The sequence below is a fragment of the Peromyscus californicus genome, unplaced genomic scaffold (genome assembly GCF_007827085.1).
Source record: "Peromyscus californicus insignis strain IS unplaced genomic scaffold, ASM782708v3 Scaffold_5__1_contigs__length_169319896, whole genome shotgun sequence".
Taxonomy (NCBI): Eukaryota; Metazoa; Chordata; class Mammalia; order Rodentia; family Cricetidae; genus Peromyscus; species Peromyscus californicus.
In genome coordinates this window covers 21,558,272-21,585,112 of record NW_026294573.1, presented here as the reverse complement: position 1 = coordinate 21,585,112, position 26,841 = coordinate 21,558,272, and the positions used below count along the sequence as shown (strand labels likewise).

General features: G+C 50.7%; 1 protein-coding gene across 2 annotated transcripts; it reads left to right on the top strand.

Moving 5' to 3' along the window:
* Positions 1-512: 512 nt before the first annotated feature.
* On the top strand, positions 513-26,023 carry Fgr (FGR proto-oncogene, Src family tyrosine kinase). 2 transcript variants are annotated; one of them, XM_052717547.1, is made up of 13 exons: positions 513-644; positions 10,403-10,465; positions 12,117-12,322; positions 13,082-13,184; positions 14,830-14,928; positions 19,906-20,009; positions 20,161-20,310; positions 22,113-22,268; positions 22,361-22,540; positions 22,983-23,059; positions 23,330-23,483; positions 24,341-24,472; positions 24,736-26,023. In XM_052717547.1, the coding sequence occupies exons 3-13, from the start codon at positions 12,127-12,129 to the stop codon at positions 24,765-24,767; spliced, it is 1,383 nt and encodes a 460-aa protein (XP_052573507.1). In that variant the 5' UTR covers positions 513-644; positions 10,403-10,465; positions 12,117-12,126; the 3' UTR covers positions 24,768-26,023. The 2 variants fall into 2 exon arrangements, with proteins under 2 accessions (XP_052573507.1, XP_052573506.1); XM_052717546.1 differs by having other exon boundaries at positions 514-644; positions 24,559-26,023.
* The last annotated feature ends 818 nt before the right edge of the window (positions 26,024-26,841 follow it).

Genomic DNA, 26,841 nt, shown 5'->3' with positions numbered 1-26,841 from the left:
CAGTTACCCAAAGGCAAGGTCCCGATCGCCACCACCCTGTACCCAGTCCCTAAAGATGGGGTAGCAGAGTACGGTGACAGGTGACAGATCCACGGTAGATCTAGTGGCAGCAGTGTAAGGGTAAGAGACTCTGTGAACTTGGGCCAGACTGTCATGGCCTGGCTCTGGGTTTTCCCACCTGGAAGATGAGTGGGGACCAGGAGCCTCAGCGAGGGCCCAGATCTCTCTGTGTCCCACTCTAGTGACTGAAGGAGCAGGTGCCTCTGAGGGTGAGGATCATTGTCCCTCAGAGGAGACCTTTGGGAAGGAACTGGGTGCAGGGACAGGGCCGTGAGAGCCCATCCGAGGTAACCTTGAAAGGCGGGAAGTGGGAGCCAGTGGACCTTGGATCTGGGGGCCCCTCCCGGCTTTGGGCAGCTGGCTTGGGGCTGAGGCGTGACTGTGAATTCTCCTGCCGCCGCCTCCTCCGCAGCCACCAAAATAAGAGAAGTCCGAACGGCTTCCTCCTCCCTGCCCAGAGTAGGTGGTAGGGACAGAAGCGGGCAGTACCCCACTTCTCCCCTACATCATCTCTCCTGGCTGCTGTAAGCTAGGGTTGGCTCGCCCCAGATCGGGTCGTCAGCAGCTGGCTCCCCTGGGACCAGGTAGGCGGCCAAACCAGGTGGGGGCTGGAAGGGCAGGTGTTTCCCCGCCCTCCGCCCGCCCTCACCCTGGAGGGAAGATTTGGAGGTAAACCTGAACTTTGAGAGCAGAGCAAGTTGAGAGCAGGGCCTCCACCCAGAAAAAGAATTAAGGAGAAAAACTAAGGAAACTTGGCAAAGACTGATAAAACCTGGGCAGAAGGCTGAGGGAGGATGGGGAAGGCAGGCCAAAAGTTCCCCCAAAAAGCCTCAAGCGGGAAATGGAGGGAACTTATGGCGTGAAATTGATAGAATTTGGGAAGGGGGCTGAAAGAGGCGCGGGAAGGCGCTGTGGGCTCCCCCAAAGGGGTCTGGGGAGAGTACTGAGAGGCTTGGAGGGTGAGAAAATGGGGAGAAGTGAGGGGCTCAGGAGGGAGTAGTTGTAGGTGGGGATACTGGAAGGATCAGGAGGGGATCCTGAGGGGAATCTGGTGTTCAGTTCCCGAGTTCCCGAGAAGGGGGTCAAAGGGTGATTTCTGCAGAACGCGGAGTCCAGAGTACAGTTCTGGGTCTCGGAGGACCGCTGTCTGGATTCCGCAGAGGTCGAGGGAAGAAGAGCATCTGCAGCCCCTAGGTCTTCTTGCTGCATCACTAGGGGAGGGGGGCAAGTCTCTGATGCCCTGGGGATTCCTTCCAGGCGCTGGAGGCGTGGGTCCGGGTTTCCTGGGGAAGTCCTCATCCTGGGCACCGACAGACCTCCCTGGGTGGCTCTCCCTATCCGCGGTGGCGGTCTGGGTCTGCGTCCATGTCGGGATCCGGGAATTGCTGGCAGCCCCGACGGAAATCCTGCTTTTGACCGCGAATGCCCGCAGGGCCTGTTTCCATGGTAACACAGGGCAGTGAGGCCAGTTGGCCCTGGGCCGCTGCGGGCTCGTGGCTGGCGGCCACCTTCGGTCCCTGCCTTCGTCCCCATTTTTAGTCCTTGGTCCGGGTGTGTTGCACAACAGAGTGAGAGGGTGCCGCTTGGTGTTCAGGGATTTGCTGTCTCAGACACCTGGGCCCTTGACAAGAATGGACCCTTAATTGCTATGTAGACCGCAGGAGAGTTAGGATTCGTCTCTGGCTTCTTGTTTCCCTCATTGGAACTTTGGGGAGAAGCTCGCCCTCCCCCATGCCGAAGCTATGCCTAGTGGCACATGCCTATAATAATCTCAGCACTCAGAAAACCAAGGTAGGAAGATTGTCGCTAGCTTGAGGACAGCCAGAGCTGCTTAAGCAGAAGAAAGACGAGGTGGGGGGCGGAGAGAGAGGAGACTGAAGAGGAGGGAAGTAGAGGGGAGGGGAGGGGGGAGAGGGAGGGGAGAAGGAGGAGAGGAGACAGGTGAATTTTTATGAGGTTCAGGCCAGCCTGCTCTGCATAGTGAGTTCTTTGCCTTCTCAAAACATGGAGGACTGCGGGATGGTGGTGGCACCGCCTTTAATACCAGCACTGGGGAGACAGAGGCAGATGGATCTCTGTGAGTTCGAGGCCAGCCTGGTCTACAAAGCAAGTTCCAGGACAGCCAAGGTTACACAGAGAAATCATGTGTTGAAAAACCAAAACCAAAAAAAAAAGGACCAGAAAGCTTCCCTTACAGGGTCTTTGGTACCAGCACACAGTTGGCACCTACTAAATGTCTCTGAATCTGTGGAGGGAGGAGGCCCGCAGGGCTCAGATCTGTACCCCACTCTCCACACCAGATGGCCACTCTACAAGCATGTTGTAGTCTAGAACTTGATGCTATGAGTATCCTTCAGTGGGAAATATGAGTATTCTGTAATGGGAAAGTGGACGGATCAGGTTAGCAGGAAGGGGCAGAAGTCCAGGGCATCTAGAAATGGCAGAAGGAGGTGGCCAAGCTGAGGCCTGAGTCTACCGTCCTTCTTAGTTAAGCTTATGTGGACCAGAGAGAGAGAGAGAGAGAGAGAGAGAGAGAGAGAGAGAGAGAGAGAGAGAGAGAGAGAGAATGCGGTGGGGCTCATGGCTGCAGTGTGAACAAGGCTGAGAGAGTGCCCCCCCCCCCCCAGTGGGCTTGAAGTGAATGTGTTCAAGCCTGGGTGCTTACTCGTGGTTATTCTAGGTCTTTCCTGCAGCCCCCTGAGGCTGAAGTGACAAGGACAGTGACCAGTCCTGGCAGGCTGGGTACCCACTACAGAGCTGAAGAAGGAAGGAGGAGCCCAAGTCCCTTCCACACAGCACACTAGGCTGGCCCACGGTGGAAGAGGGCAGGCTGCCCCCATTCCGCTCACAGGACCAAGGGGGGCTTCCCATCTGAGCACAGTGGAATTTATACTCAGTCTCTAGCTCCCACTCTTGGCTGGAACCCCAAGTCCCAGGCTAGGTAACCCAAAGATTCTTGTTTTAGAGGCTGATGGGTAATTTCCTGAGATATGTGGGACCACTTTTTCTTTTTTTCTCTTTTTTCTTTCTTTTTTTTGGGGTGGTGGTGGTTCGAGACAGGGTTTCTCTGTGTAGCTTTGCGCCTTTCCTGGATCTTGCTCTGTCTGTAGACCAGGCTGGCCTCGAACTCACAGAGATCCACCTGCCTCTGCCTCCTGAGTGCTGGGATTAAAGGCCTGGACCACCACTGTCTGGCGTTCCTTTTTTTAAAAAATGGAATCTCACTATATGGCCTTGAGCTCACAAAGGCCCACCTGCCTCTGCCTCCTAAGAGCTGAGATTAAATGCTTGGGCCACCACATCAGGCCTGTCTCTCTCTCTCTCTCTCTCTCTCTCTCTCTCTCTCTCTCTCTCTCTCTCTCTCTCTCTCTCTCTCTCTCTGTCTAAGACAGCGTCTCACTGTGTAACTCTGGCTGGCCTGGAACTCATTATGTAAACCAGGATGGTCTTGAACTCACAAAGATCCACCTGCCTCTGCCTCCTGAATGCTGGGATTAAAGATTCATACTGCTGTGCCCAGCCAGATAGAACCACTTTCACAAGTGGGGAAAACTCAGTTGATGTCCTAAGAACCACGGGAGGGGAAGAGCTAGGACAGTACAGAGATGTGGCATGTCTAGAATCTGACATGCCGGGACTGGATCAGATGTAGGTCTCAGGAAAGGATGGTGTAAAATGATAGGAAGTTAGTGAGACGTTGAGGACCTAGTAGGGTATCAGTGCTTAGTGGGTGGACTGTCGGGGAGCACGAGAGTCTTTAGTCAGGGCTCTGAGGCCGGTGGGGGATGGCAGAGCCTGCACACCATACACTTACTTGTATTTGCCCCTTCAGCCCAGGTCTGTCCCTAGCCCAAGCTCTGAGAAGAAACCGGAACTCTTGCAGGATGGTGGTTTCCTGCCACTGCCCAAAGTCTTAGTTCCTTTTTGGTGAAGTCCTCAGGGTTTACTCTGCTTGCTCATCCCTCCCACCGTCTCTGGGAACTTCTCTTTCTTCTCGGTCCAGGCCAGCCCTGCATCTCTGTCCACCTCCCCCCACCTCAGAGAGACCTTTGCAAAGGGACTGAAGGGAATGAAAGTCCCCACCACGTGGCTGATCAGGCTCAGGGACCTGGCAGCATCTCACCGTCAGGAACTACAGGGAGAGAGCGGTCTACTCTCAAAGAGGTGAGCTGGCTTGTCCAGTGCCTCCAGCCAGTCGTCACACAGGGACACAACTGGAACTGAAACCTGTCTCTGGTTCTCCTTCATACTTGGAGGAGGTTGTAGAGTCCCAAGTCTACATCATCACCTTGACACGGTTTCAGGAAATATGACCCTTGGGAAAGGATGAGAAGCTTGGGCCTCTTGTGTCCAGGAACACGAGTGTGTGGGAGGTAGGCTTCCTGTTGGGTGTTCAGCTGCCATAAGACAGGTTTAGTTGGCCATTGGCCATGTGGGAAGAATGACATTTACCAGCCAGGGACAGCATGGTCCTGCCTGTGCTTTGAAGAACCCAGCCACAATGCCAGGAACAGAACTATGGACTGGATTTCACAGTCATTTGAATCTCCAGTTGGCCTGTGCGACCTCAGGGAAGTCACTTTTCTGGTCTGTGCAAGAGGCAGGTAGACCAAGTGCCCCTGGGGGCTTCTCTGCTGCCACGTTCTCAGCCTCAATTGGCCGCTGTACACTGAGCTAGAGCCTTGTCGCGTGAAATCCTCACAGCTGCTCTGCACAGAGGGCACAGGTGAGAAATCGGATGCTCAGATGTGTTGTCTTTTTTCATCCAAGGCTACAGCCGGCTGAAGAACAGAGCTGGGGCCAGAGCCCTCAATCCCAGCCCTGTGGCAGAAAGATCACAGGTTCAAGGGGAAGGTTATACAGAGGGATCCTGTATGCCTTGGAGGGAGTGAGGGAGGGAGGGAGGGAGGGAAGGAAGAGGGAAAAGATAAGAGATGGAGAGAGAAAGAAGCACTTACCACAGAGGGGCAGATACTGAAGCGGGCAGCATTGTGGTTCAGGCTTAGACCTTAGTTGTGATACACATAACCTCCAACCTTGATAGGGCTCTTGAATTGATTCCTTTCAACCAGACTTACTTGGGGCCGGAGTTCAGCTTAGTGATAGAGTGTGCGACTGATGTGTACAAGGTCCTGGGTTCAAATCCTAGCACCAGAACAAAGTTAACTCCCTTATTCATAAACGAACTGAGGCCCCTGACTTGCCCAGAATGCTGGCGGCCACTTCTCATACTGCTCTGTTTCTGATGTTAACAGGCAGCCAAAGGAAACTAGGAAAGAGAGACAAGAGGGCCAGGGAGATGTGTTGTCTCTCATCCAAGATGGCTCAGAAGTTAATGCTGACAAGCTTGACAATCTCAGTTTGATCCATGGAACACATATGGTGAAAGGAGGGAACAGATTCCCACAAGTTGTTCTCTGACCTACACACACACACACACACACACACACACACACACACACACACACACACCAATACACAAGTATAAAACCAAGAAGGAAGGGGAGAGAGAACAGATCACTTTGGAGCTGTGCTGTAACTAGGATTTAGACATGTATTATAAGGGCTGGCACACAGTGGGCATTCAAAGAGGTATGTGTCCATGCTCCTTCAGAGATTGCAGTAGAACGGTACCCAAGGTGGCCAAACTGGTCGGTATTGTCTCACTTCCCAAGTTACTCAACCTCGCTGTCCCTCAGTGTCCTAATCCAATAAGGGTTAAAAAGAAAACCTGCCTCAGGAGGTCACTAAAGAGAGCATGTGTAGAAATGTCTTGGCAAGATGCCAGCCAGTCACTGTAAATGTTTAATAAATTAGCACATTTTCACTAATAGTTACTGCCACCCAGACTTCCGGAGAGTCCAATGACTCCCTAAAGAGTTCGCGCTGGGCATGAAAGCGCAGAGGCAGAGGAGAGACCTCTGGCTGTTGTCATGTCAGGTTTTCAGTGGACAGAACCACTCCCTCTTCCTGTCTCTGGCTCTCTTCACCTCTGCCTTTGTCTCTGTTACTTCATTTCTTTCTCTATTTCTTCTTCTTTGATGTATGTGTGTGCATGTCATGTGTGAGTATGAGTGTGTCTATACATGCATGTGAAGGCCAGTGGGCAATGCTTAGGTCTTCTTACATTGCTCCTCATTTTTATTTAAATGTATTTGCTTGCTTGTTTGTTTTGGTTTGTCGAGACAGAGTTTCTCTATGTAGCCTTGGCTGTCCTCGAACTCCCTCTGTAGACCAGGCTGGATTCGAACTCACAGAGATCTACCTGCCTCTGCCTCCCAAGTGTTGGGATTAAAGGCATGGGTCACTACTTCCCAGCTTAAATTTTTTTTTTTGGTTTTTCGAGACAGGGTTTCTCTGTGTAGCTTTGCGCCTTTTCTGGGACTCACTTGGTAGCCCAGGCTGGCCTCGAACTCACAGAGATCCGCCTGCCTCTGCCTCTCGAGTGCTGGGATTAAAGGCGTGCGCCACCACCGCCCGGCTTTTTTTTTTTTTTTTTTTTAATTCAGAAAAATTTATAGTATATTGAGCTAGAGAGATTGCTCATCGGTTAAGAGCACTGACTGTTTTTCTAGAGGACTTGGGTTCAATTCCCACCATCCATATGGCAGCTCACAAGGGTCTGTAACTCCAGTTCCAGGTGATTTGACAGCCTCACACAGAGATACATGCAGGCAAAACACCAATGCATATTTAAAAACAAGTAAATCATTTTTAAAAGTGGTGAAAATACAGTATGTGTATGGGGGTTTTGTCTTGCATGGATGTTTCTGCAATCTGTGTGTGCCTGGTATCAATGGAAGCCAGAAGAAGATGTTGGATCCCCTGGAACTGGAGTTACAGACAGTCATGAGCCACCATATGGATGGTGGGAATTGAACCCAGGTCTCTAGAAAAATAGCCAGTGCTCTTAACCATCTCTCCAGCCCCTCTTTTTTTTTTTTTTTTTTTTTTTTTTTGAGACAGGCTCTCCCACTGAACCTAGCACTGGATTAACTGGCCATCGAGTCCCAGGGACCATGTCACTTGCCCACACTGAGATTTTAGCTACACACCACCAGCTTTTACATGGGTGCTAAGGATTGAACCCAAATCCTCAGCTTGTGTGGCAAGCACTTTAGGTAACTGAACCATCTCCCTTGTCTTCCCCAATCCTTCTATCCCCCTTCAGCGTTGGGGCTTGATGGGGCTTGAGTTTACAGCCTCAGGCATGCTAAGCTATAGCCTCAATGCTGTTCTCTCTCTCTCTCTCTCTCTCTCTCTCTCTCTCTCTCTCTCTCTCTCTCTCTTTGCTACTAGAGATCAAATTCGGGAACCCAGGGTCTTATGCATGCTAGACAAGCACTCTACATCCTCAGCCCTTGATGTGAGGGCACAAAGTCCTGCTAATTAGCCTACATCAGCCTCAAGCCCTGCTAACTTCCTGCCTCATCCTCTTGAATGCTAGGATTATGGTGGGTCCACTACTACGCTGGTCTTCTGGAATACTTTACCTGGCATTTCTGTCTCTTTGTCTCTGTCTCAGGTTCTCTCTGGCAGCGATGTGTTGGCTCCCTGTTGCTGACTCAGGGGAACTCATTCTCTGCATCCCTTCTTGGGCCTAGTCATCAGGAAGTTGCTCCAGGAGCTTTAAATCAGCCACAGTGGGAATATTTACACCATGGAAATGCTACAGATCAGGGCTTGGAATTTTTCTTAATGTTGTTGTTGTTATCCGTCTCTGCCCCCCACCCTGAAAATCAGTTTATGAGCACACCACACTGTCTGTCTCTTCACATCTCCCTAGCGGCCCAGGGTCTTTCTCTGTCTGTGTTTCTCTCAGCCTCTCCCTGCTCATCTTTCTACTGATACACACAATCTCATCTTTCTACTGGTACACACAATCACGATCATGATCACGTTCAGTGTGGTTCTTCCCTACACGGGGCCTGGAACACGGCCTCTGTCACCACGCCTGAGCCCTTCAGTATGCTCATACCAGAAAGCCAGGTCCACACAAGACCACAGTCCCCTCAAAACCTGGGGGTGACAGAGCCCCGAGGGCTGTCCAATTCTGCCTTCTGGGTACACTGCCAACCCTGCCAGGACTCACGCCCATAGAGATTCTGTTTGAACCCTCCTCCCTCACGGGCCGGCAGATGTAGGAGTTCCCTTGGGGGCCTATATGCCCCAGCAATAGGCTCTTGGGTATATTGCAAGTGGCAACATAGTCCCAACTGAGGGCCCCTGGGCTGTGTAAGTTTGTATCCCATAGGGGAGCGCTCTGCAGGGCTGTGGCTCCAGGGGAGTGCAGTGTTTATCCCAGCCAGTCCTACCCAGGCCATGCACTTACACAGGATTTCAGGAATGGCGACAAGCAATGCCGGCAGGTGGCTCAGGTTCTAGTCTCAAATGATGGGATTTCTCATGTGTGTGACCTCAGGCAAATATCTAAGCATCTCCATGCCTCAGTTGCTCCATCAATAATAATAATAATATTTAAAACTGGGTTTGTAGTGAGAGTAAAATGAGGTGGTACAGGCCAAGTCTTTAAAGCAGTGGTAGACACACAGTAAGGGTATAATTTTGTATTTTCTTGTGGAGAGGCTACATGGTGTGTGTGTGCACACATGTAGTGTGTGTGCACACATGAACACATGGACAATGGATGAGGCTGTAGGTTGCTATTTGTGAGTGTGATAAATCACAGATGCGATGCATGTGTCTGGAAATGAGTTCAAATGAACTTGGAGTCTGTATGACCTGTGTGTTGCTGAGAAGATACGTATGTCTGAGACTGTGTTATAAATCTCGTGTGGCTCGGTATAGGTTTGTGGCACGTCTTTCTGTTTCTGTGAGAGGAACTTCACTCTTAGCTGTCTTTCTGTTTCTGTGAGAGGAACTTCACTCTTAGCTGTAGGCCTTGCTTTCATATTACCCTCTCTCTCCTCTCCTCTTCTTGAAAACCCTTCAGCTAGGTTGTGGGGGGCGGGGAACCTCTCCACTCCACATCTATCCCCTTCCCTCCCTCCCATACCTGAACCAGCCTGGAATGCTGGGCCCTCTCAGAAATACTGGTCCCTCACTCCCTGGGTCGGGGCATCCTGAGGTGAAGATCTCAGTAAAGCTGAGAGAACAGAAGCTGTGTTTGGACAGGCCTCTCGACACAGCTTGCCTCACAGCTCACTGAGTACATGTTACCCCTTCACCTCAACACACATAGGAGAATGGTTTTGGTGAAGGATGAGAGGAGCCAGGAGGTAGTTTAGGACTCTCAGGTAACTGAACCAGACACCAGCAACCAGACCTATTAGATCCAGGAAGGAAGGCTTCCTGGAAGAGGTGAGTGTTCCACCTAACTGGAGGAGAAGAAGACACCATGGGGAGAACGGGATGGGAACTGTGATCTTCAGGACCCAGTAGAGAAGCCTGGCTGTCCTTAGGCTGGCCCCACCTTACAACAAAGCTGTGTCACATCTTAGGAAATCAGCATTCTCCCCAGGCAGTTCCTCTCCGAGTGTTGCAACGGTGGAGATTCTTGGCCGTGGGTGAGGTGTGGGATGGGGTGGGGTGAGGACCCCTTGCTCAATGACCTTCCTGTGGAGTTGCTCAGAGGACAGAGCCACTGAGGAAAGTTTGGCTGTTCCAGGAGCTCTTCAAGAGACTGTGGTGGTCTCAGCCTTTAACTGGGACCTCTCCCTGATTATGCTCTGCGGATAACTGTCACTTTTATCCTGTGACCAGAGGGGGACATAGGTCTGCTGGGGTTTGCCCAGGCTGAGGGCAGAGGCAGGGTTCTAGGGAAAGTTTATTTTTAGGAGACCATAACTGAGGTCCTGGGAGCCAAGCATGATTTGATAGTGCTCCAGTTTGAAAGATGGGTCTGGATACAGCTATGATGGTGTGAGTGTGTGAAGCATCCAGACAGACATGTGCATACATGCGTGTGCACATATACACACATGTATAGGTACGGATGTGTGTGTGTTATTGTGCACCAGAGCTCATTCGAGAGTGTGATGGTGTGCAGTGATACTGGCAAGGACACTCCCTCAAGCATGCTGTGGTGCTGTATGACTGTGCACAGATGTGTGTGTGTGTGTGTGTGTGTGTGTGTGTGTGTGTGTGTGTGTGTGCAAGATATGTGGGACTGAGTGCAAGAGCTGGCACAGGCAGTGTGTCCTCTGTGGGGATGGATATGCAAGTGTTCCAGGAGTTGTGGGAGAGAAAACAAAGGGAGAGGTCATGGTGGGACAGAGCTCAGGCTTCTGGCTTCCTGAAGTGGGTAGGATCTGGGCAGCTGGCTGGCAGAAACCCTGGCAAGGCCTTCTTCATCCTTCATGCTCTTCTGTCTCACCCTCAGGGTTCCTGCACCTTCCAGGGACCATGCATCAGTCCTATTGACCCAGGACTAGGGGCCTGTGGGGTGAGTAGGGTGCGAAGTATGCCAAGGCTTTCAGGGTCAGGGAACAGGGTGGGGTCGCTTTCCTGGGCCCCATAATGCCTGCCTCACAGCCCCCTCCTCCTGCAAGGGCCCTGTTGCTAGGAAACGGATAGAGGAGCCAGAATGAGGCAGCTTGAGAGGCTGGAGGCTGGACTCATGACAGGAAATGGCCTTGATCCCCCTCTGCAGGGAATCTCCAGGTGCAGGCTCAATGCCCTCACACGTTCACAAACATGTGCTGCTTTGCAGATGTGTATCACAAAACACACACACACACACACTAGAGAGAAAGAGAGAGGCACAGATACTTCCACACAGAGCTGTGTACAGGCACAGTCACATAGACCTGCATGTACACACGTGTACACACACACACACACACACACACACACAGAGAGAGAGAGAGAGAGAGAGAGAGAGAGAGAGAGAGAGAGAGAGAAAGAGAGAGAGAGAGGCAGGCACATATACTTCCACACAGAGCTTTGTACAGTCATAGTTACATAGACCTGCATGGACACAGACTCACACACATACATATGCACACATAATCATTTGCCTACCAAACTCATAGACACGCATACACATAGCCAAATACATGTACAGACATGAACACATTTTTATTTTATTTTTTAGTTTTTAAAGACAGGATTTCTCTTCATAACTGCTGTGGATGTCCTGGATCTCACTTTGTAGACCAGGCTGGCCTTGAACTCACGGAGATCCGCCTGCCTCTGCCTTCCGAGAGCTAAAGGCGTGTGCCACCACTGCCTGGTCACATTGTTTTTTGAGATGAGCTCCCATGTATTCCAGGCTCACCTGACACTTGATATGTAGCTAAAAACGGCCTTGAATTTCTGATCTTTCTGCTTCCATCTCCTAAGTGCTGGGTGAGTATATGCAGCACCGGGAATTTAACCCAAGGCTCCATGCATGCTAGGCAAACACTCAATCAGCTGAGCTATGTCCCAAGATCAGCACATTCTTCTCCACACAGAAACATTCCCCAGGAACTGCATACACACCCCACAAACACATGTTTAGAGACACACAAAGACACTGAGTGGAGAAGAAACACCATAAAGGAGTCACAGAGAGAATGCATCAAAGCAACAGGAGTCAAAAGTGCATAAACTGAGCCCTGCCAGAGACTGGAGAGATGGCTCAGGGGTTAAGAGCACTGGCTGCTCCTCCATAGGACCCGAGTTCAATTCCCAGCTCACAACTGTCTGTAACTCCAAGATCTGACACCCTCACACAGACATACAGGCAGGCAAAACACCAATGCATATAAATTAAATACAAATTTAAAAAAGACTGGCCGGGCAGTGGTGGCACATGCCTCTAATCCCAACACTCGGGAGGCAGAGGCAGGTGGATCTCTGTGAGTTCGAGGCCAGCCTGGTCTACAGAGCAAGATCCAGGACAGGCACCAAAGCTACACAGAGAAATCCTGTCTCGGGGCAGGGGGGAGGGGGGCGGAATTTAAGAAAGACTAGGAGGCAGACCAAAGGTGGACCTTACTCAGGAAGACCCCAATTTGTGCAAATGTTTGTGCATGCACACACCTTTGTGTGCTTAGGGTGGTACGCCAGCCAGGCCACCCTGAATGAGACCTGTTCCCATCCTGCATCAGGGTACCTGGAATGGGCTGTGTGTTCTGCAAGAAGTTAGAGCCTGCATCCAAGGAGGATGTTGGCATCGAAGGTGACTTCAGGAACCAAGGGGCTGAAGAACGCTATTACCCTGACCCCACTCAAGGCCACGGCCGGTTGCAGAACTTCTCTCCTCAGCCCACCAGCCCAGCTTTCCTTAATGTTGGCAACATGAGGAGCATCTCAGGTGGGTCTCTAGGGCTGGAGACAGCTGCAGCCTGGGCTCTGGGAAAAACTAAGGGAAGCTGAGATTCCGACTTGTCCTTAGAAACCTCTAGAATGAATAGGAGATGCAGCCCTATTTTCTAGTTCATAGCAGCTAAGTCAGGAGTCCAGTTTGGGTCTTTTTCTGTTCCCAGTGTTAATTGCAAGTAGCAAAGAGAACCCTTCCATTTGGAAGACTGAGGCAGGATCACCATGAGTTTCAGGGGTTCTGTTTCAAAAGCAACACACACACACACACACACACACACACACACACAGGCTTCAATCTTCTTAAGTATCACTTCAGAAGGTGAGACATCTTTTTTTTTTTTTTAAGATTATTTATGTACACAGAAGAGGGCGCCAGATCTCATTACAGATGGTTGTGAGCCACCATGTGGGTGCTGGGAATTGAACTCAGGACCTCTGTAAGAGCAGTCATTGCTCTTAACCTCTGAGCCATCTCTCCAGCCCCAAGACATCTTCTTGATGGGGAAGAGGAAGAAAGAGCACCTTAGGAACTTTCCAGGGTGATGAGGTTATTTTTCCTGGACCTAATGGGGCAAGCTGTGAAGCCCAAATCAGAAATCCCACTAGTCCCTGAAACTCCTTTGGGAAGCTAGACATTATGATGATGGGGAGGTCCTGTCCAGTGCCTGGTTGGGGAACTGGATTCCATGGGCGCAGCCCCCTTGGTTCCCTGCTCTATGTCCTACTCTGCTGAGCAGCTCTGACTCTGCAGGGACTGGAGTGACCACGTTCGTCGCCCTGTATGACTATGAGGCCAGGACAAGGGATGACCTTACCTTCACCAAAGGCGAGAAGTTCCACATCCTGAACAATACGTAAGTGATTGAACTAACTAGCTGAGGGCGTGGCCTGGGCTGTAAGTGACTGAACTGCCTGGGGGGCGTGGCCTGGGCTCTAAGTGGACTGCCTAGGGGAGGGCGTGGCCTGGGCTCTAAGTGGACTGCCTAGGGGAGGGCGTGGCTTGGGCTGTAAGTGACTGGGCTGCCTGGGGGCGTGGCCTGGGCTGTAAGTGACAGGGCTGCCTAGCTGAGGGTGTAGCCTGGGCTGGGAGCAAGTCCCAGAGAGGAGTAGTAACCTCTGACCCCTGTCCAGAAAGCTCCAGCTTCGGGGGGGGGGGGGGCGGGGGGGACACATATACATGCCAATAAAAGTCCTGGATGAGGGCTGGAGTGTAACTCACGGTAGAGGACTGGCCTTGCCTATGGGCCTTGGGTTCCATCTAAAGCACTGCAAACAAATGACAATAACAAGGAAACACTGATTGCTCCTTACCATGCAGGGAGAGGGCAGGTGAAGGGCTTGGGATACAAGCAGAACACTGAACTTGGTCCCCAGGGTAGTGGTGATTAAGGAAGGCTTCCTGGAGATTTTTAAACGGAGACTAGAAAAATAAGTAGACAATGAAGGAAGATGTGAGGGAGAGGGAATACGACTTAACGGTTATTTCTAGAACGCACCAAGTGGTTGCACGTGTAAATCATAATGAAGGAGGCTCAAGGCCGGGAGGGTAACTCAGCTGGTAAGAGGTGCCTGCCACCAAGCCTGACCTCGGGAGTTTGACCCCCCACATGGTGGAAGGAGAAAATTGGCTCCTGTAAGTTGTCTTTTGGCCTCCACACACACTAAATACATGCAAAAACTAACTTAAAAAAAAAAAAAAGAGGCTGGGCGATTTTGGCACACGCCTTTAATCCCAGCACTAGGGAGGCAGAGGCAGATGAATCTTTGAGTTCGAGGGCAGCCTGGTCTCCAGAGCAAATTCCAGGACAGCCAGAAAAAAGGGAAGGAAGGAAGGACAGGAGGGAGGAAAGGAGGGAGGGTGAGCAGCAGGGCTGGAAGTGTGGCTCAGTGACAGAGTGTGGGAACACGTAAATATTTGTCAAAGGAGGAATGAAATCACGTCCCAGAACAATCCAGGAACAACATGCACCTGAGGTAAAAGGCCCTCGGCCTTTTTTTCCTGGAGCCTCTCTCACAGTCCCCAAAGCATTGTTCACCGTGCGTCATCCCTTTGACCGTGTTCCCGACTGTAGAGTGAGACTTTAGGTTTGATTCCCAGTGAAGAGGAGGAGGAGGAGGAGGGAGAGGAGGAGGAATACAGTTTAGAAGAGAAAGCAGAAGTTGGAGGTGTAGGCAGGTCAGAATCCAGAGACCTTCAAAGCTCTGTTGTAAAGCCTGAATTTTATCCGGAAGGAAATCTGTAGCCATGGGGAGTTCCCAGTAGGGAGGGAATCCGGTCAGCTCCACTGTGGCCGCTCAATGGAGGAACCAGAGGAAGAAGCCTAGGAATCCTCAAACAGTCCTTTTTGGGGTGAGAACAGCTAGGGCAGCTGCAGTGGATGGAGGACAGGCAGACTAACTGAGTGGGGAGGGGTCGGAGGTGAGGAGTGGCAGAGCCACTCTGCAGCTGAGGTGGCTCGGCCTGGACCCCTGCTGACTACCCGTGTTCTGTGTCTACAGTGAAGGTGACTGGTGGGAGGCTCGGTCGCTGAGCTCCGGACAGACTGGCTACATTCCCAGCAACTACGTGGCCCCTGTGGATTCCATCCAGGCTGAAGAGTGAGTGAGTGGGGTTGGGCCGGCCCTGTAGAGAAAACCCTAGCGTCTAGCTTCCAAGGCCATCTCTTAGGAAATGCCTGCCTCGCTCTGAGCCTGTCTCCTCCTTTACAATGTTATAAGGTTATTTATTGTAGAGCCAAAAGAAGATGACAGGCAGCTGTGGTGGCGCAGGCCTTTAATCCCAGCACTTGGGAGACAGAGGCAGGATCTCTGTGAGTTCTAGCCTAGCCTGGTCTACAAAGTGAGTTCTGGGACCAGGACAGCCAGGGCTACTAGAGAAACCCTGTCTTGAAAAACCAAAAAAAAAAAAAAAAAGCGGAAGATGTCCATGATTATGGTAACCGTAGATAACGCTGGGCAGCAGGTGCTGTGTTCTGTAACTGAAGGGTTTCTGTGTGATCAAGTTAGAAACGCTATTGTTTATTTTACAAATGAGGAAGCTGGCCAGGTGTGGAGATGCACATCTTTAATCCTAGCACGTGGGAGGGAGAAGCAGGTGGATCTCTCTGAGTTTGAGGTTAGCCTAGATTACACAGTGAGTTCCAGGCCAGCTACATAGTGAGACTTTGTCTCAATTTAAAAAAAAAAATGGGGAAGTTGAGATATAGAGAGAATGAATATCCTGCTCAAGTTTTCATAGCTGGTAAGGTGTGGAGCTGGTGTGTGAACACAGCTAGACACACACCATGTGCCACCCAGTATACACCTTGCCTATCTGCAACAGTGACATCATGTCAAAAATCAGACCTGTCTGTTTGTCTATCTGTCTGTCTATCTACCTATCTATCTATTTTAGCAGAGAGAGTGTAGATTTAAAGGAAAAGTCAAAGAACTTCTGAGAGTAGGAGGTATGCCCAGGGATGCCTACCCATGAGCTTTCAAACCTATAAGGGGCAGAAACCAGAGAGATGGCCCCATGGTCAACAGTGCTTACTATCCTTCCAGGGTCTGGAGTTTGGTCCCCAGCACCCAAGACAGGCAGCTCACAACCATCGATAACTAGAACTCTAGGGGATCTAGACACACACATACACACACACACACACACACACACACACACACACACACACACACACATTCACTCACTCACTCACGAGTGCATGCCCAGCAAATACTCACACAGACATACATACACACACATACACATAATAATAATATTATAATAGGTTTTTTAGAACCTAAAAAGTGGAACTGGGGCACTGGGGATGTATGAATCTCACTTGATAGAGTTCTTGAAGTGTTTGTCTAGCAGGCATGAGGCCTTGGATCTGATTTCCCAGCACTATACAAAAAGTCAACCATGAGGGCACTTGTCTATAATCCCAGACTTTGGGAAGTAAAGTCAGGAGAATCAGAAGTTCAAGGTCATCCTTGATGTAGTAAGTTTGAGGCCAGCCTGTAAGAAATGAGATCCTGTCACAAACAAAACAAATAACCCACAAAAACAAAGCAAAACAGGATTGGAGAGATGGCTCAGCAGTTAAGAGCACTGGACCCAGATTCAATTTCCAGCATCCACACGGTGACTTACAACTGTAACTCCAGTTCCAGGAGACCTGACACCCTCTTTTGGCTTCTGCAGGCACCAGGCATATATGTGGTGCATGGACATCCATGCAGGCAAAATACTCATACACATAAAGTTAAAATAAGTCTAAAAAAAAAAAAGCTGGTAGAACTGGAGGTATAGTTCAGAGGCAGAGTACATGTTTAGTATGAAAAAGGCTTGCAAGGGAACAATACTTACAGTTAATTTTATTAAGTAGACAGAGGGGGGCTGGAGTGTAGCTTAACATGTATAAGGCCCCAGATTCCATCTTCAGTCTTCTCCCCTTTTCCCCCTCAAAAAAAGCTGTGCTTGGGATGTGTCCCATACACTTGTGAAAAAAAATGACAGAAGAGACTTTAAAGAACTAGGCTGTGCATGGTGGCACATGCCTGTAATCCCAGCATTTGTAGTGAATTTGAGGATAGCCTGGGCTACTTGAGACTCTATCTCCAAAAAACCCAATCCAAAACCAGGATGGGAGTCCTCAGAACTTGGAGATCGGTTTGTAGTTGGACTGTGGGGAGTGAGAGGAATTTGGGGATGATCCAGTATCTTTTGAAGAAGCAAGTGAAGTGTGGTGCCAACTGCTAAAATGGGGGGCACAGGTGCAGGTAGAGATACAGGTGGGTTCCATAGGGGTGGAAGAAGCTGCCAGAAGCTAGACCAGGCTGTGCTGTGCATGAGATGGTGTCTGACCATGCCACTACAGTATTCCAGAGGAAGGGGCACCTGCTCCGAATTGTCACCGAGACCGTCACTTGTCTGTAGCCCTGGCAGATGGCCGACCTGTGCTGGTGGAACTGGGACTCACCTGAGTAGACAATTAAGCTGCTCAGTAGGATGAGGGGGAGGGAGGGAGGGAGAGAGAGAGAGAGAGAGAGAGAGGGGTCCTAGGATCCGGCTCTGGGGGTGACCCCTTGGAGAAGAAAGAGCCCCTGGAGAAGTGAGGAAATCAGGCCAGGCCAATGCAGAACATCCAGGACTGGAGGGAAAATTCCTGAAAACAGGAGAGGGCTGGCTGAGGCCACCCTCGTCCTTGGCAATGGGATGCCCTTCATAAGGAATCTTGTCTCATGGGGAGGAAAAGCGGCCCTGACAGCAGGGTCCAGGAAGCAGGAAGAGAGTAGAAGAGGAGGGAGAACTGACCCAAGAGGGGACAGTGTGGGCCTAAGTGAAGGCCAGGGGAGACGTCAGGGCCCAACGTGCAGAAGATGATGCTTTAGCAGGTAAAAGCCCTTGCTGACAACCCGAGTTCGATCTCCAGAACCCACATGGTGAAAGGAAAGAGCCAGAGTGCGCAGATTTTCCTCTGACGTTCATTCCTTTGTTATAGCATTCATGCATGCATGTGCACATGCATATGCACACACAAAATAAATACATAAAGCACAATACATTTTTTGTTAAAAAAAAAAAAAAAGTAGGGGGCTATAGCGATGGTTCAGCAGTTAAGAGCACCTGCTACTCTTCCAGAAGACCAGGGTTCTATTCCTAGCACCCACATGATGACTCACAACCCTCATTAACTCCAGTTCTAGGGATGCTGATGCCCCCTTCTGGCCTCTATGGACACTTGCGCTCACATGCCTGTGCACACACAGTAATTCAACATAAATAAATCTTTAAAACACAACAACATGGACTCAGAGCTTCCCCCTAGGAAGGAAGAAAGTATGTGTGTTTAGAGTTTGACAGTTTCAGGGGGTTGTTCATGGGGTGACGTGGGGCTTCTTGAGCAGAGGGACATGGGCAAGTCCAGAGCGTAAGTGGGATGAGGCCATTGTGGAGAGGGTGTCAGGAAGCATGAAGGAAGGAGGGGTAATGAGGCCAAGGTCCAGGGGTTAGGGTACATGCTGTGTCCATAGCTTGAGCAGCATGCTAAAGTCTAACGTGCTCGAAGCATGTCGTGATTAAGAGCACAGGCCTCAAGTGGACAACTTGAGTTCCTGTTTTGGAGTCACAGTATGGCCTCGGGCAGGTTGCTCAACCACTAAGTAGTTAGTTGTAGTTAGTTTAGTTTTCTCATCTGTCTTAGGAGTTTCCACATGGCACCTCCCTCTGAACATTATTAGCAGGCACATTTGTGTGCAGGGTCCATGTCTACCACAAAAAGAGTGCCTAGCCTATTAAAGTTTGGTTTTTGTTTTGTTTTTCGAGACAGGGTTTCTCTGTGTAGCTTTGGAGCCTGTCCTGGATCTCATTCTGTAGCCCAGGCTGGCCTCGAACTCACAGAGATCCGCCTGGCTCTGCCTCCTGAGTGCTGGGGTTAAAGGCGTGCGCCACCACCGTCTGGCTATGAGGTTTGGTTTTTAGTTTGAAGCAGATCTTGTTGCGTAGCTCGGGCTGCGTCACACTCAGGATGTCTTCCTCCTCGGTGCTGACTTACTTTGTGTACCCTTAAGGAAGTTACTAATGCCGTGGCTGTGGGTGGAGGGGGCTTTGGAAAACTCCAGCAGTGAGTGTGCTCCCGAGGCCTTCAATCACTTCTCCTTGCTGTCTGCCCTCCTAGGCACACCATTTGCCAAGGGCTCTTCCTGTCTCCCAGGTTTGCCTAGTACGCAGGTAGAGACTGACCATGCCAGCGTTCCCAGATGTTCCCATTTCCCTTGGTTTGAAACTTTCTATTGAACCCATGTGGCCCAGTCACTTTAGCAATCAGGTGAGATCACAACGGAGTCACCACGGAGTCTTTTACAGCATGTGTGGTCACTTCAGCCCCCCACTCCACCCCCATGTACGTGCACAGCTGGGTCGGGGCTACAGTTCAGTCACAGAAAACATGAATGGGGAGGGAAGAATGCGGGGCTAGGGTGGAGCAGGGGTCTGGATGATCATCTGTGTGATGGGAAAGAGGTAGGGTGGGTGAGGACTTCAGGTGGTCCACATCAGCTAGCCTTGGGGGGGGGGGGGGAGTCAGTTCCCTTCTGAGCCTTGAGTTCCTCCTTTGTAAAGTGCCTTGGGAAGAGTTCTAGGGAGATGAGTTAAGGGCCCTCTGGCAATGACCATAAGGTCATTGAGGATTGGGTTCCACCAATTTGATTGTTTGTTTGAGACAGGGTCTCACTATGTAGCCTCGGCTGGTTTAAAATATCTGCCTGCCTGTGCCCTCCCGAGTGCTGGGATTACACACTTTTTTTTTTTAAGGTAGGGTCTCACTATGTAGCCCTGGCTGGCCTAGAACTTGCTGTATTTTAATTTTAATGCAAGAGATACCAGTGGGTAGAGAGGAGAATCCTGGTCTTTTTAGGCATCTACTTACTATATGTACCAGACACTTTTCCATTTCTCTTCTCTGTGATCCTGATACCATAATGCAAATTATAACAGCCCATTTCTCAGGTAAGGAAACTGAGGCTTGTGACTTCCCAGGAAGATGAACAGGGGTTTGAAGAGAATGTGCTTGAAGTTCTGTCTGCCTTTCCTAACAGGTGGTACTTTGGAAAGATCAGTAGGAAGGATGCAGAAAGGCAGCTTCTCTCAGCTGGTAACCCTCAGGGGGCCTTTCTCATTCGGGAGAGTGAAACAACCAAAGGTATGTTGGTACTCCACGCCATCAGCCATCAATGTCAGTGGGGCAGTACTTGGGTCAGGGCTAAGGGGCAGAGCTGAAGTGGGCTCTGGGAATTGCCCTTGGGACCTCTTCCTGCTCTTAGTCCGAGGACTAAGTGACCCTTCCCACACAGGTGCCTACTCCCTGTCCATCCGTGACTGGGACCAGAACAGAGGCGATCACGTAAAGCATTATAAGATCCGAAAGCTGGACACAGGTGGCTACTACATCACCACACGGGCCCAGTTCGAATCCGTGCAGGACCTGGTGCGGCACTACACGGGTGAGCTCCTCAACGTGACCAAGTGTTGTCACGATGGAGAGACTGCCGCCTAGAGAAGGAAATGTTCTCCCAAAGCAGCACTGGCTGGGCCCAGTGTGCACGTATCCAGACCAGGATCGTGCTCTGTGTGGATTCTGGGGAAACTGAGGCCCCAAGTGGCGGTGACGAAGAGGCAGTGCCCCCTAATGTTCCAATAGGGCCAGTTCCTTTCTTCCAGACCTAAGCCAGTGGGAATTTAAAAAAAAAAAAAAAAAAAAACCAACAACTTACGTTTTATTTATTTGGGGAGAGGGGTTCGTGAATGCATGCATGCCAGAGAGTGGGTGTGGAGGGCACAGGACGACTTGTGGAACTTGGTTCTCTTCTTCAACCAAGTGGGTCCTGGGGATGAAACGCAGGTCATCAGGTTTGGCTGCAGACGCTTGTCTGATGAGCCATCTTGTTGACTCCAGTCTACGGAAACTTGGTGGGGACTTTGTCGTTCTCTCTCTCTCTCTCTCTTTTTCTCCCCTGTGTGAAGTCAGAGGACAACTTGAGGAAGTCAGTCCTTTCCTTCCACCATAAATATGGTCTCAGAGATCAAGCTTAGCTGACAGACACCTTGCTGCTCGCTGGCAGACACCTTTACCTGCTGAGCTCCCTCGCTGGCCCTGTTGTATTTACTAGGCAGTCACCGTCATAGGCTCTAAGCCAGTGGTTTTCAACCTTCCTAATGCTGGGACCCTTTAATACAGGTCCTCATGTTATGGTGACCCCCAACCATAAAATTATTTCCGCGGCTACTTTATAACTGTCATTTTGCTACTGTTGTGAATCGTAATGTAAATGTCTGATACACAACTCCTGTGAAAGGGTCATTCAACCCCTCCCCCAAAGGGGTTGCGACCCACAGGTTGAGAACTGCTGCTCTAAGCAGCGGGCTGTTGAAGCTGGTCTGAACTTTGAGGGGAACCTCTGGTTGTTGGGTGCTACTTGGATGCCAGGGACAAGGCAGAAGGAGAGGTCCCCTGGTCTGCCATGGCCATTGCCCAGGCAGCGACAATGGCCACATGAAATGAGTGACAGCACAGATAAGCAGAAGCCAATGATTCTGAACTGACCAGGAGGCAGCGTGGACCTGACCAGAGGGAGGCCTGGTTGTGGGATTCAGCAATGGTGCTCAACCCAGGTCTAAAACCCACGTTTGGAGCCCAGGCAACATCATTGCTTGTTTCCATGACTGGTTTGTCCCAGGGAAAGGTCCATGGCAGGAATGGGCTGCATGTCCACAGTTTTGCCTCAGAACCTTACCTCCATCTTCACCTGCCAGACCAGTTCTTATCCTTGAAGGCCTTGCCAGAGGCCACCTACTAGGAATAGCCATGCAGTTCCCACAGGGATCATCTCTCCTTCTGTATGCCATCCTCTTCCTTAGGCACCAACAAGATTGCCTACTCAGAGGCCTGAATTACCTTCTCTCCCGATGTGACCTAAACTATGAAACTTTACTTTAAAAACATTTTTTTTTTGTTTTTGTTTTTTAAATCCTGCCTTGTGAAGGATTTAAAACTGTAAACCAACTACTTTTGTTTCTTGGATTTTTTTTTTTTTTTTTAACACTGTAGCCTAGGCTGACACCAAACTCATTACAATCCTCCTTCCTCAACCTACTAAGTGCTGGAATTACAGGCATGAACCACCACGTTCCACTAGGGCCTGGTTATTTATAGCTACGCTTGAGGTCTGATGCTGGGTTGTGTTAGGATTTCGGGGTGAGTATCATAGCCTCCATCTGTGACCCCTTCCATCTGCCCTTCTTCCAGAAGTGAATGATGGTCTGTGCTACTTGCTTACCGCACCCTGTACCACCATGAAGCCCCAGACGCTGGGTCTGGCCAAGGACGCCTGGGAGATCGACCGTAGCTCCATAACGTTTGAACGAAGGCTGGGCACCGGCTGCTTTGGAGATGTGTGGCTGGGTAGGAAGGTCTCAGGAGCCCGGGGCTGGGGGCTGGGACAAGGGGCAGGGCTGGCAGAGAGCCAGGCTTGACAGAATGCGGCCGCTGAGCAGGCACGTGGAACTGCAACACAAAGGTGGCCGTGAAGACCCTGAAGCCGGGCACCATGTCTCCTAAGGCCTTCCTGGAGGAGGCACAGATCATGAAGCTGCTGAGGCATGACAAGCTGGTGCAGCTGTACGCGGTGGTGTCGGAGGAACCCATTTATATTGTGACAGAGTTTATGGGCCACGGTGAGTAGCTGAGTAGGAGGCGCGGGTGGGTGGGGCACGGGCCACCACCTGTGAAGGTACTAGAAACAGTAGGTATTATTTCCAGGGAGAGACTGGGATACACAAATCCTCCTGAGGGCTAATGTGGGGATGGGGCCAGGTCAGGAGGCGGGGCCTGTGACAGGGGACCGAGAGTCTTCTCTTGCTTGAAGGTTAGCCCACTAACGGATCCATGTGAGCAAACCAGAGCTGGATCTGGGATAAGGGAGGACCGGGGGAGGAGTCTAAATGGGGCGTGTCCAGGGGTTCGGAGGTGGAGACAGAACCAGAGGGTGGAGCTAGGTGAGAAAAGCAGGAAGGGTGGCCGAGCGAGGCTAGATTAGCAGGACACGGGCAAGACCAAAGTAGAGAAGGCATGCTGGGAGTAAGGACCTGCTGCTGACTTCCGGCTGCTTCTCCCTAGGTAGCTTGCTGGATTTTCTAAAGGATCGAGAAGGCCAGAACTTGAGGCTGCCCCATCTAGTGGACATGGCCGCCCAGGTAAACTAGGCTTCATCTCCCAGACCTCTTAGCCAATTATCCTCTCAGAAACCCCATGTGCCTTCACACACCTAAAACTACGGCACCTCAAGGCACCTCGCCGCCTTATGAGGCCTGAGGCAGGAAGATGCTGTTGAGTCTCCCCATGTGCCCTGGGCTGGGGCGGGTTGGGGGAAGGGTTCGGTCAGGCGACTCCCACACACCCCTCAGGTCCAATCACGGTGAGTCCCTGTTGCTCCTGCCTCTCACTTCCTCCCCTCCCCCTCCTAGGTAGCTGAGGGCATGGCCTACATGGAGCGCATGAACTACATCCACCGAGACCTGAGAGCCGCCAACATCCTGGTCGGGGAGCAGTTAGTTTGCAAGATCGCAGACTTCGGGCTGGCTCGCCTCATAGAGGATAATGAATACAACCCCCGCCAAGGTGACCAGCCTCACCCCACCTCCCTAGAGATCAAATGCTCCAAGGAGTTGCCATGTACCCCACTTAGTCAGAAACCCTTCCCCACCCCTGATGATCCCAGACACCCCCATCCTGATGTAAATCAGACATAGTTCTGAGTTCCTATCCCAGTTCAAGCATTTGCTACCACGCGTCTTGAGTTCCCTAACTTCTGTGGTTTGCCATTTCTGATCAAATGAAAATACTTAGACAACAGTAAATCAGTAAGTATTTACCAGCTACTGACTAAGTCCCAGGCCCTTCTATAAGTCTTAAACAGAAGACAATAGAGTATAATAGTGCCATATCTGTAGCCAGAGCGCCTCGTGTGGCTCCCAGGCACATGTTGGTTGTGTGAGCTGGGCAAGGAACTTATTCGGCCTCTTCTTTTCCTCACTGGTAAGACGAGGTCTATGGCAGAGGGCTTAATGTGTTAACAAGGCAGGCAGATTGCCTAAAACCTTACCGGGGCCTGGAGGGTGGGGTGGGATGGATACAACTTGGTGCTTATGGGGAAGTGAGGCTGAGTTTGCTCCCAGTACCATAAAACCCAAACAAAGACAAACAAAACTGGGCCCAGAACTTAGTAAAGGCTAGAGACATTCTAATGTCTTGTCATGAGAAGTGTACCCCCACGTGGAAGTGTCCAGCACTGTACTAGACACACAGTAGGTGCTGACTACGTGGACAGCGGGTCTTCTCTGCTGTGCACAGAGACTTCTATGCTCAGGGCCCCCAAGATGCCTAATCCTAAAGTCCTCACTCTCTTAATCTAGCAGTTTCCATGGACACCCCCTCCCCCCACCTCATAACCTTGCCTTCTTCCCCCGTCTCTCCAGGGACCAAGTTCCCCATCAAGTGGACAGCCCCAGAGGCTGCCCTCTTTGGCAGATTCACTGTCAAGTCGGATGTGTGGTCCTTTGGGATTCTGCTCACTGAACTGATCACCAAGGGCCGAGTTCCTTACCCAGGTGAGCTGGGGGCTGAGGGTCTGGTCATGGGGAAGGGCCATCTCCACCCCTGCTCTTGCGCTGGCTGACAGAGCCCCACCTCTTAGGCATGAACAACCGGGAAGTATTGGAGCAAGTAGAGCATGGCTACCACATGCCATGCCCTCCAGGCTGCCCAGCATCCCTGTATGAAGCCATGGAGCAGACCTGGCGTCTGGATCCGGAGGAGAGGCCCACCTTTGAGTACCTGCAGTCTTTCCTGGAAGACTATTTTATCTCCACAGAACCACAGTACCAGCCTGGAGACCAGACATAGCCTGGCTGGACATCAGTGACCCTCTGGGAGTATCTTCTTGCCCTTGCCAATCCCCAGGGTTCTCTAAGTCCCAGTGCCTCCAGACTTGGGATCCTGTGGAATCCGAGAAGGCCAGATGCTCTGAAGCCATTTTACAGATGGGGCAAATGGAGGCTAGGCGCTCATCTCTTACCTTCTCTGACCCCAAGCAATCTGTCTTCCCTTCCTACCTATGCCCTACCCCAAAAATCTAGGGCACCCCACTCATTTTACAGATGGAGTGAATGGATGCTCAGAACTTATCTCTCACACACTCTGACCCCAGGCACCATTTTTCCTGTCCCACCAGGCTCCTCCATGCTGTTAGCCTCTTTCTTCCATCTCCTAAAAATATTCACACTTTGTCTAGTTATTTATAAAATTGTATTTCCCCTCCTTCACTTATCTCTTATTCCTGCTTTCCTACCTCCTGTCAGCCTGCTCCAGTCCAGGCCCTAAGAATTTAATTACTGCTCTTGGTTCTCTTGGATTTCTCCAGGTTCCAAGGGCAGGGGACATCTTTGCTTGACTGTCTTCCTGCAGACTGGATGCTCTGGTCCAGGCCCAGGTCTGAGAGAGAGAGCTGGTGAAGGCTCACCACCTCTCTGTGTAATGTGTTTATTCATTATGTAAGTCAGAACAATGATGATGTGAACTTTGAGCCATGAAAATTCCCTGAGCCATCTTTGGGGAGGGATGGTACTCCACAGGAGGGAAACAGGATAGATTTGGCTATTGAGGGGCAGGTGGTAAGGAGTTCCCTCTTGCCTACTAAATGTAAGGTACCCAGTGCATGGAGTTTCAGAACACCCCAAAGTCCCACTGATCATCCACAGGTCAGTTTACCATGAGTTGAGAAAAACAGAAAACAGGCAATTGGAAGTAGATGAATGTGGCTTTGAATCTGTGTACAGCTAATTCCTTACCTGATGTCAGCCAATTTCCCGCCCATCACAGGCACACTGGGACATTGTCTTAGTTAGGTTTTGGGGTTTTTTTGTTTTTGTTTTTGTTTTTTCGAGACAGGGTTTCTCTGTGTAGTTTTGGTTCCTGTCATGGGTCTCGCTCTGTAGACCAGGCTGGCCTCGACGAACTCACAGAGATCCACCTGGCTCTGCCTCCTGAGTGCTGGGATTAAAGGCATGTGCCACCACTGCCCGCCCAGCTTAGTTAAAGTTTTTATTGCTGTGAAGAGACATCATGACCACAACTCTTACAAATAAAAACATTTAATTGGGGTGGCTTGCTTACAGTTTCAGAGGTTTAGTCTGTTATCACAATGGTGGCATATAGGCAAATGTGGTACTGGAGAAGTAGCTGAGAGTCCTATATCTTGCAGGCAACAGGAAGTCGACTGAGACACTGGGCAGTATCCTGAGCACAGGAAACCTCAAAGCCTGCCCCCACAGTAACAAATTTCCTCCAACAAAGCCACACCTTCTAATAGTGCCATTCTCTGTGAGATTATAGGGACCAGCTACTTTCAGACCACCAGGTTTCCCACAGGAGAGGCATGGAGAAGAATACAACAGACCCTCTGTAGCTATCAGGTTCTCCAAAAACAGGACGTGGGAGGAGGGAAGAGACCTAGCTCATGGGACCTCACTGGAGGGGTTCTTCCCCACCCCAGGGAGCTTTTGGAGACCTTTGAAAGTATCTTTATTTATTATAGTGACTGGGAGGACCTATTAGCTGGGGTCAGGGATAGGAAACAACCTTTTTTTTTTTTTGAGACAAGGTTTCAGATAGAGTAAATGGATTCAAATGGAGTAAAAACAGGGTTCACTGTGTAGCCCTGGCTGTCCTGGAGCTTGCTCTGTAGACCAGGCTGGCCTTGAACTCAGAGATCTGCCTGCCTCTGCCTCCCGAGTACAATAGTAAAGAATGGCCCCACCTCTTAAGTCCCCCCTGGAGAACCTGGCAGCTGAATGCCTCTATGTGGAAACCAGGAGAGCAGGAACTATGGATTCCCACCTCTCTCGTCAGGCAATCAGACTGGCCCTCTGACTTACTAATGGGGTAGAGGAGGAAAGAGTCCAGGAGTTGGAGCCATTGC

What these genes read in the sequence shown, in the direction of transcription:
- Fgr (XM_052717546.1), top strand. Translation starts at nt 12,127, where the DNA reads ATGGGCTGTGTGTTCTGCAAGAAGTTAGAGCCTGCATCCAAGGAGGAT. An exon ending in CAACATGAGGAGCATCTCAG is followed by an intron (nt 12,323 to 13,081) that starts GTGGGTCTCTAG and finishes CTGACTCTGCAG; the next exon opens with GGACTGGAGTGACCACGTTC. An exon ending in GGAGAGTGAAACAACCAAAG is followed by an intron (nt 20,010 to 20,160) that starts GTATGTTGGTAC and finishes CTTCCCACACAG; the next exon opens with GTGCCTACTCCCTGTCCATC.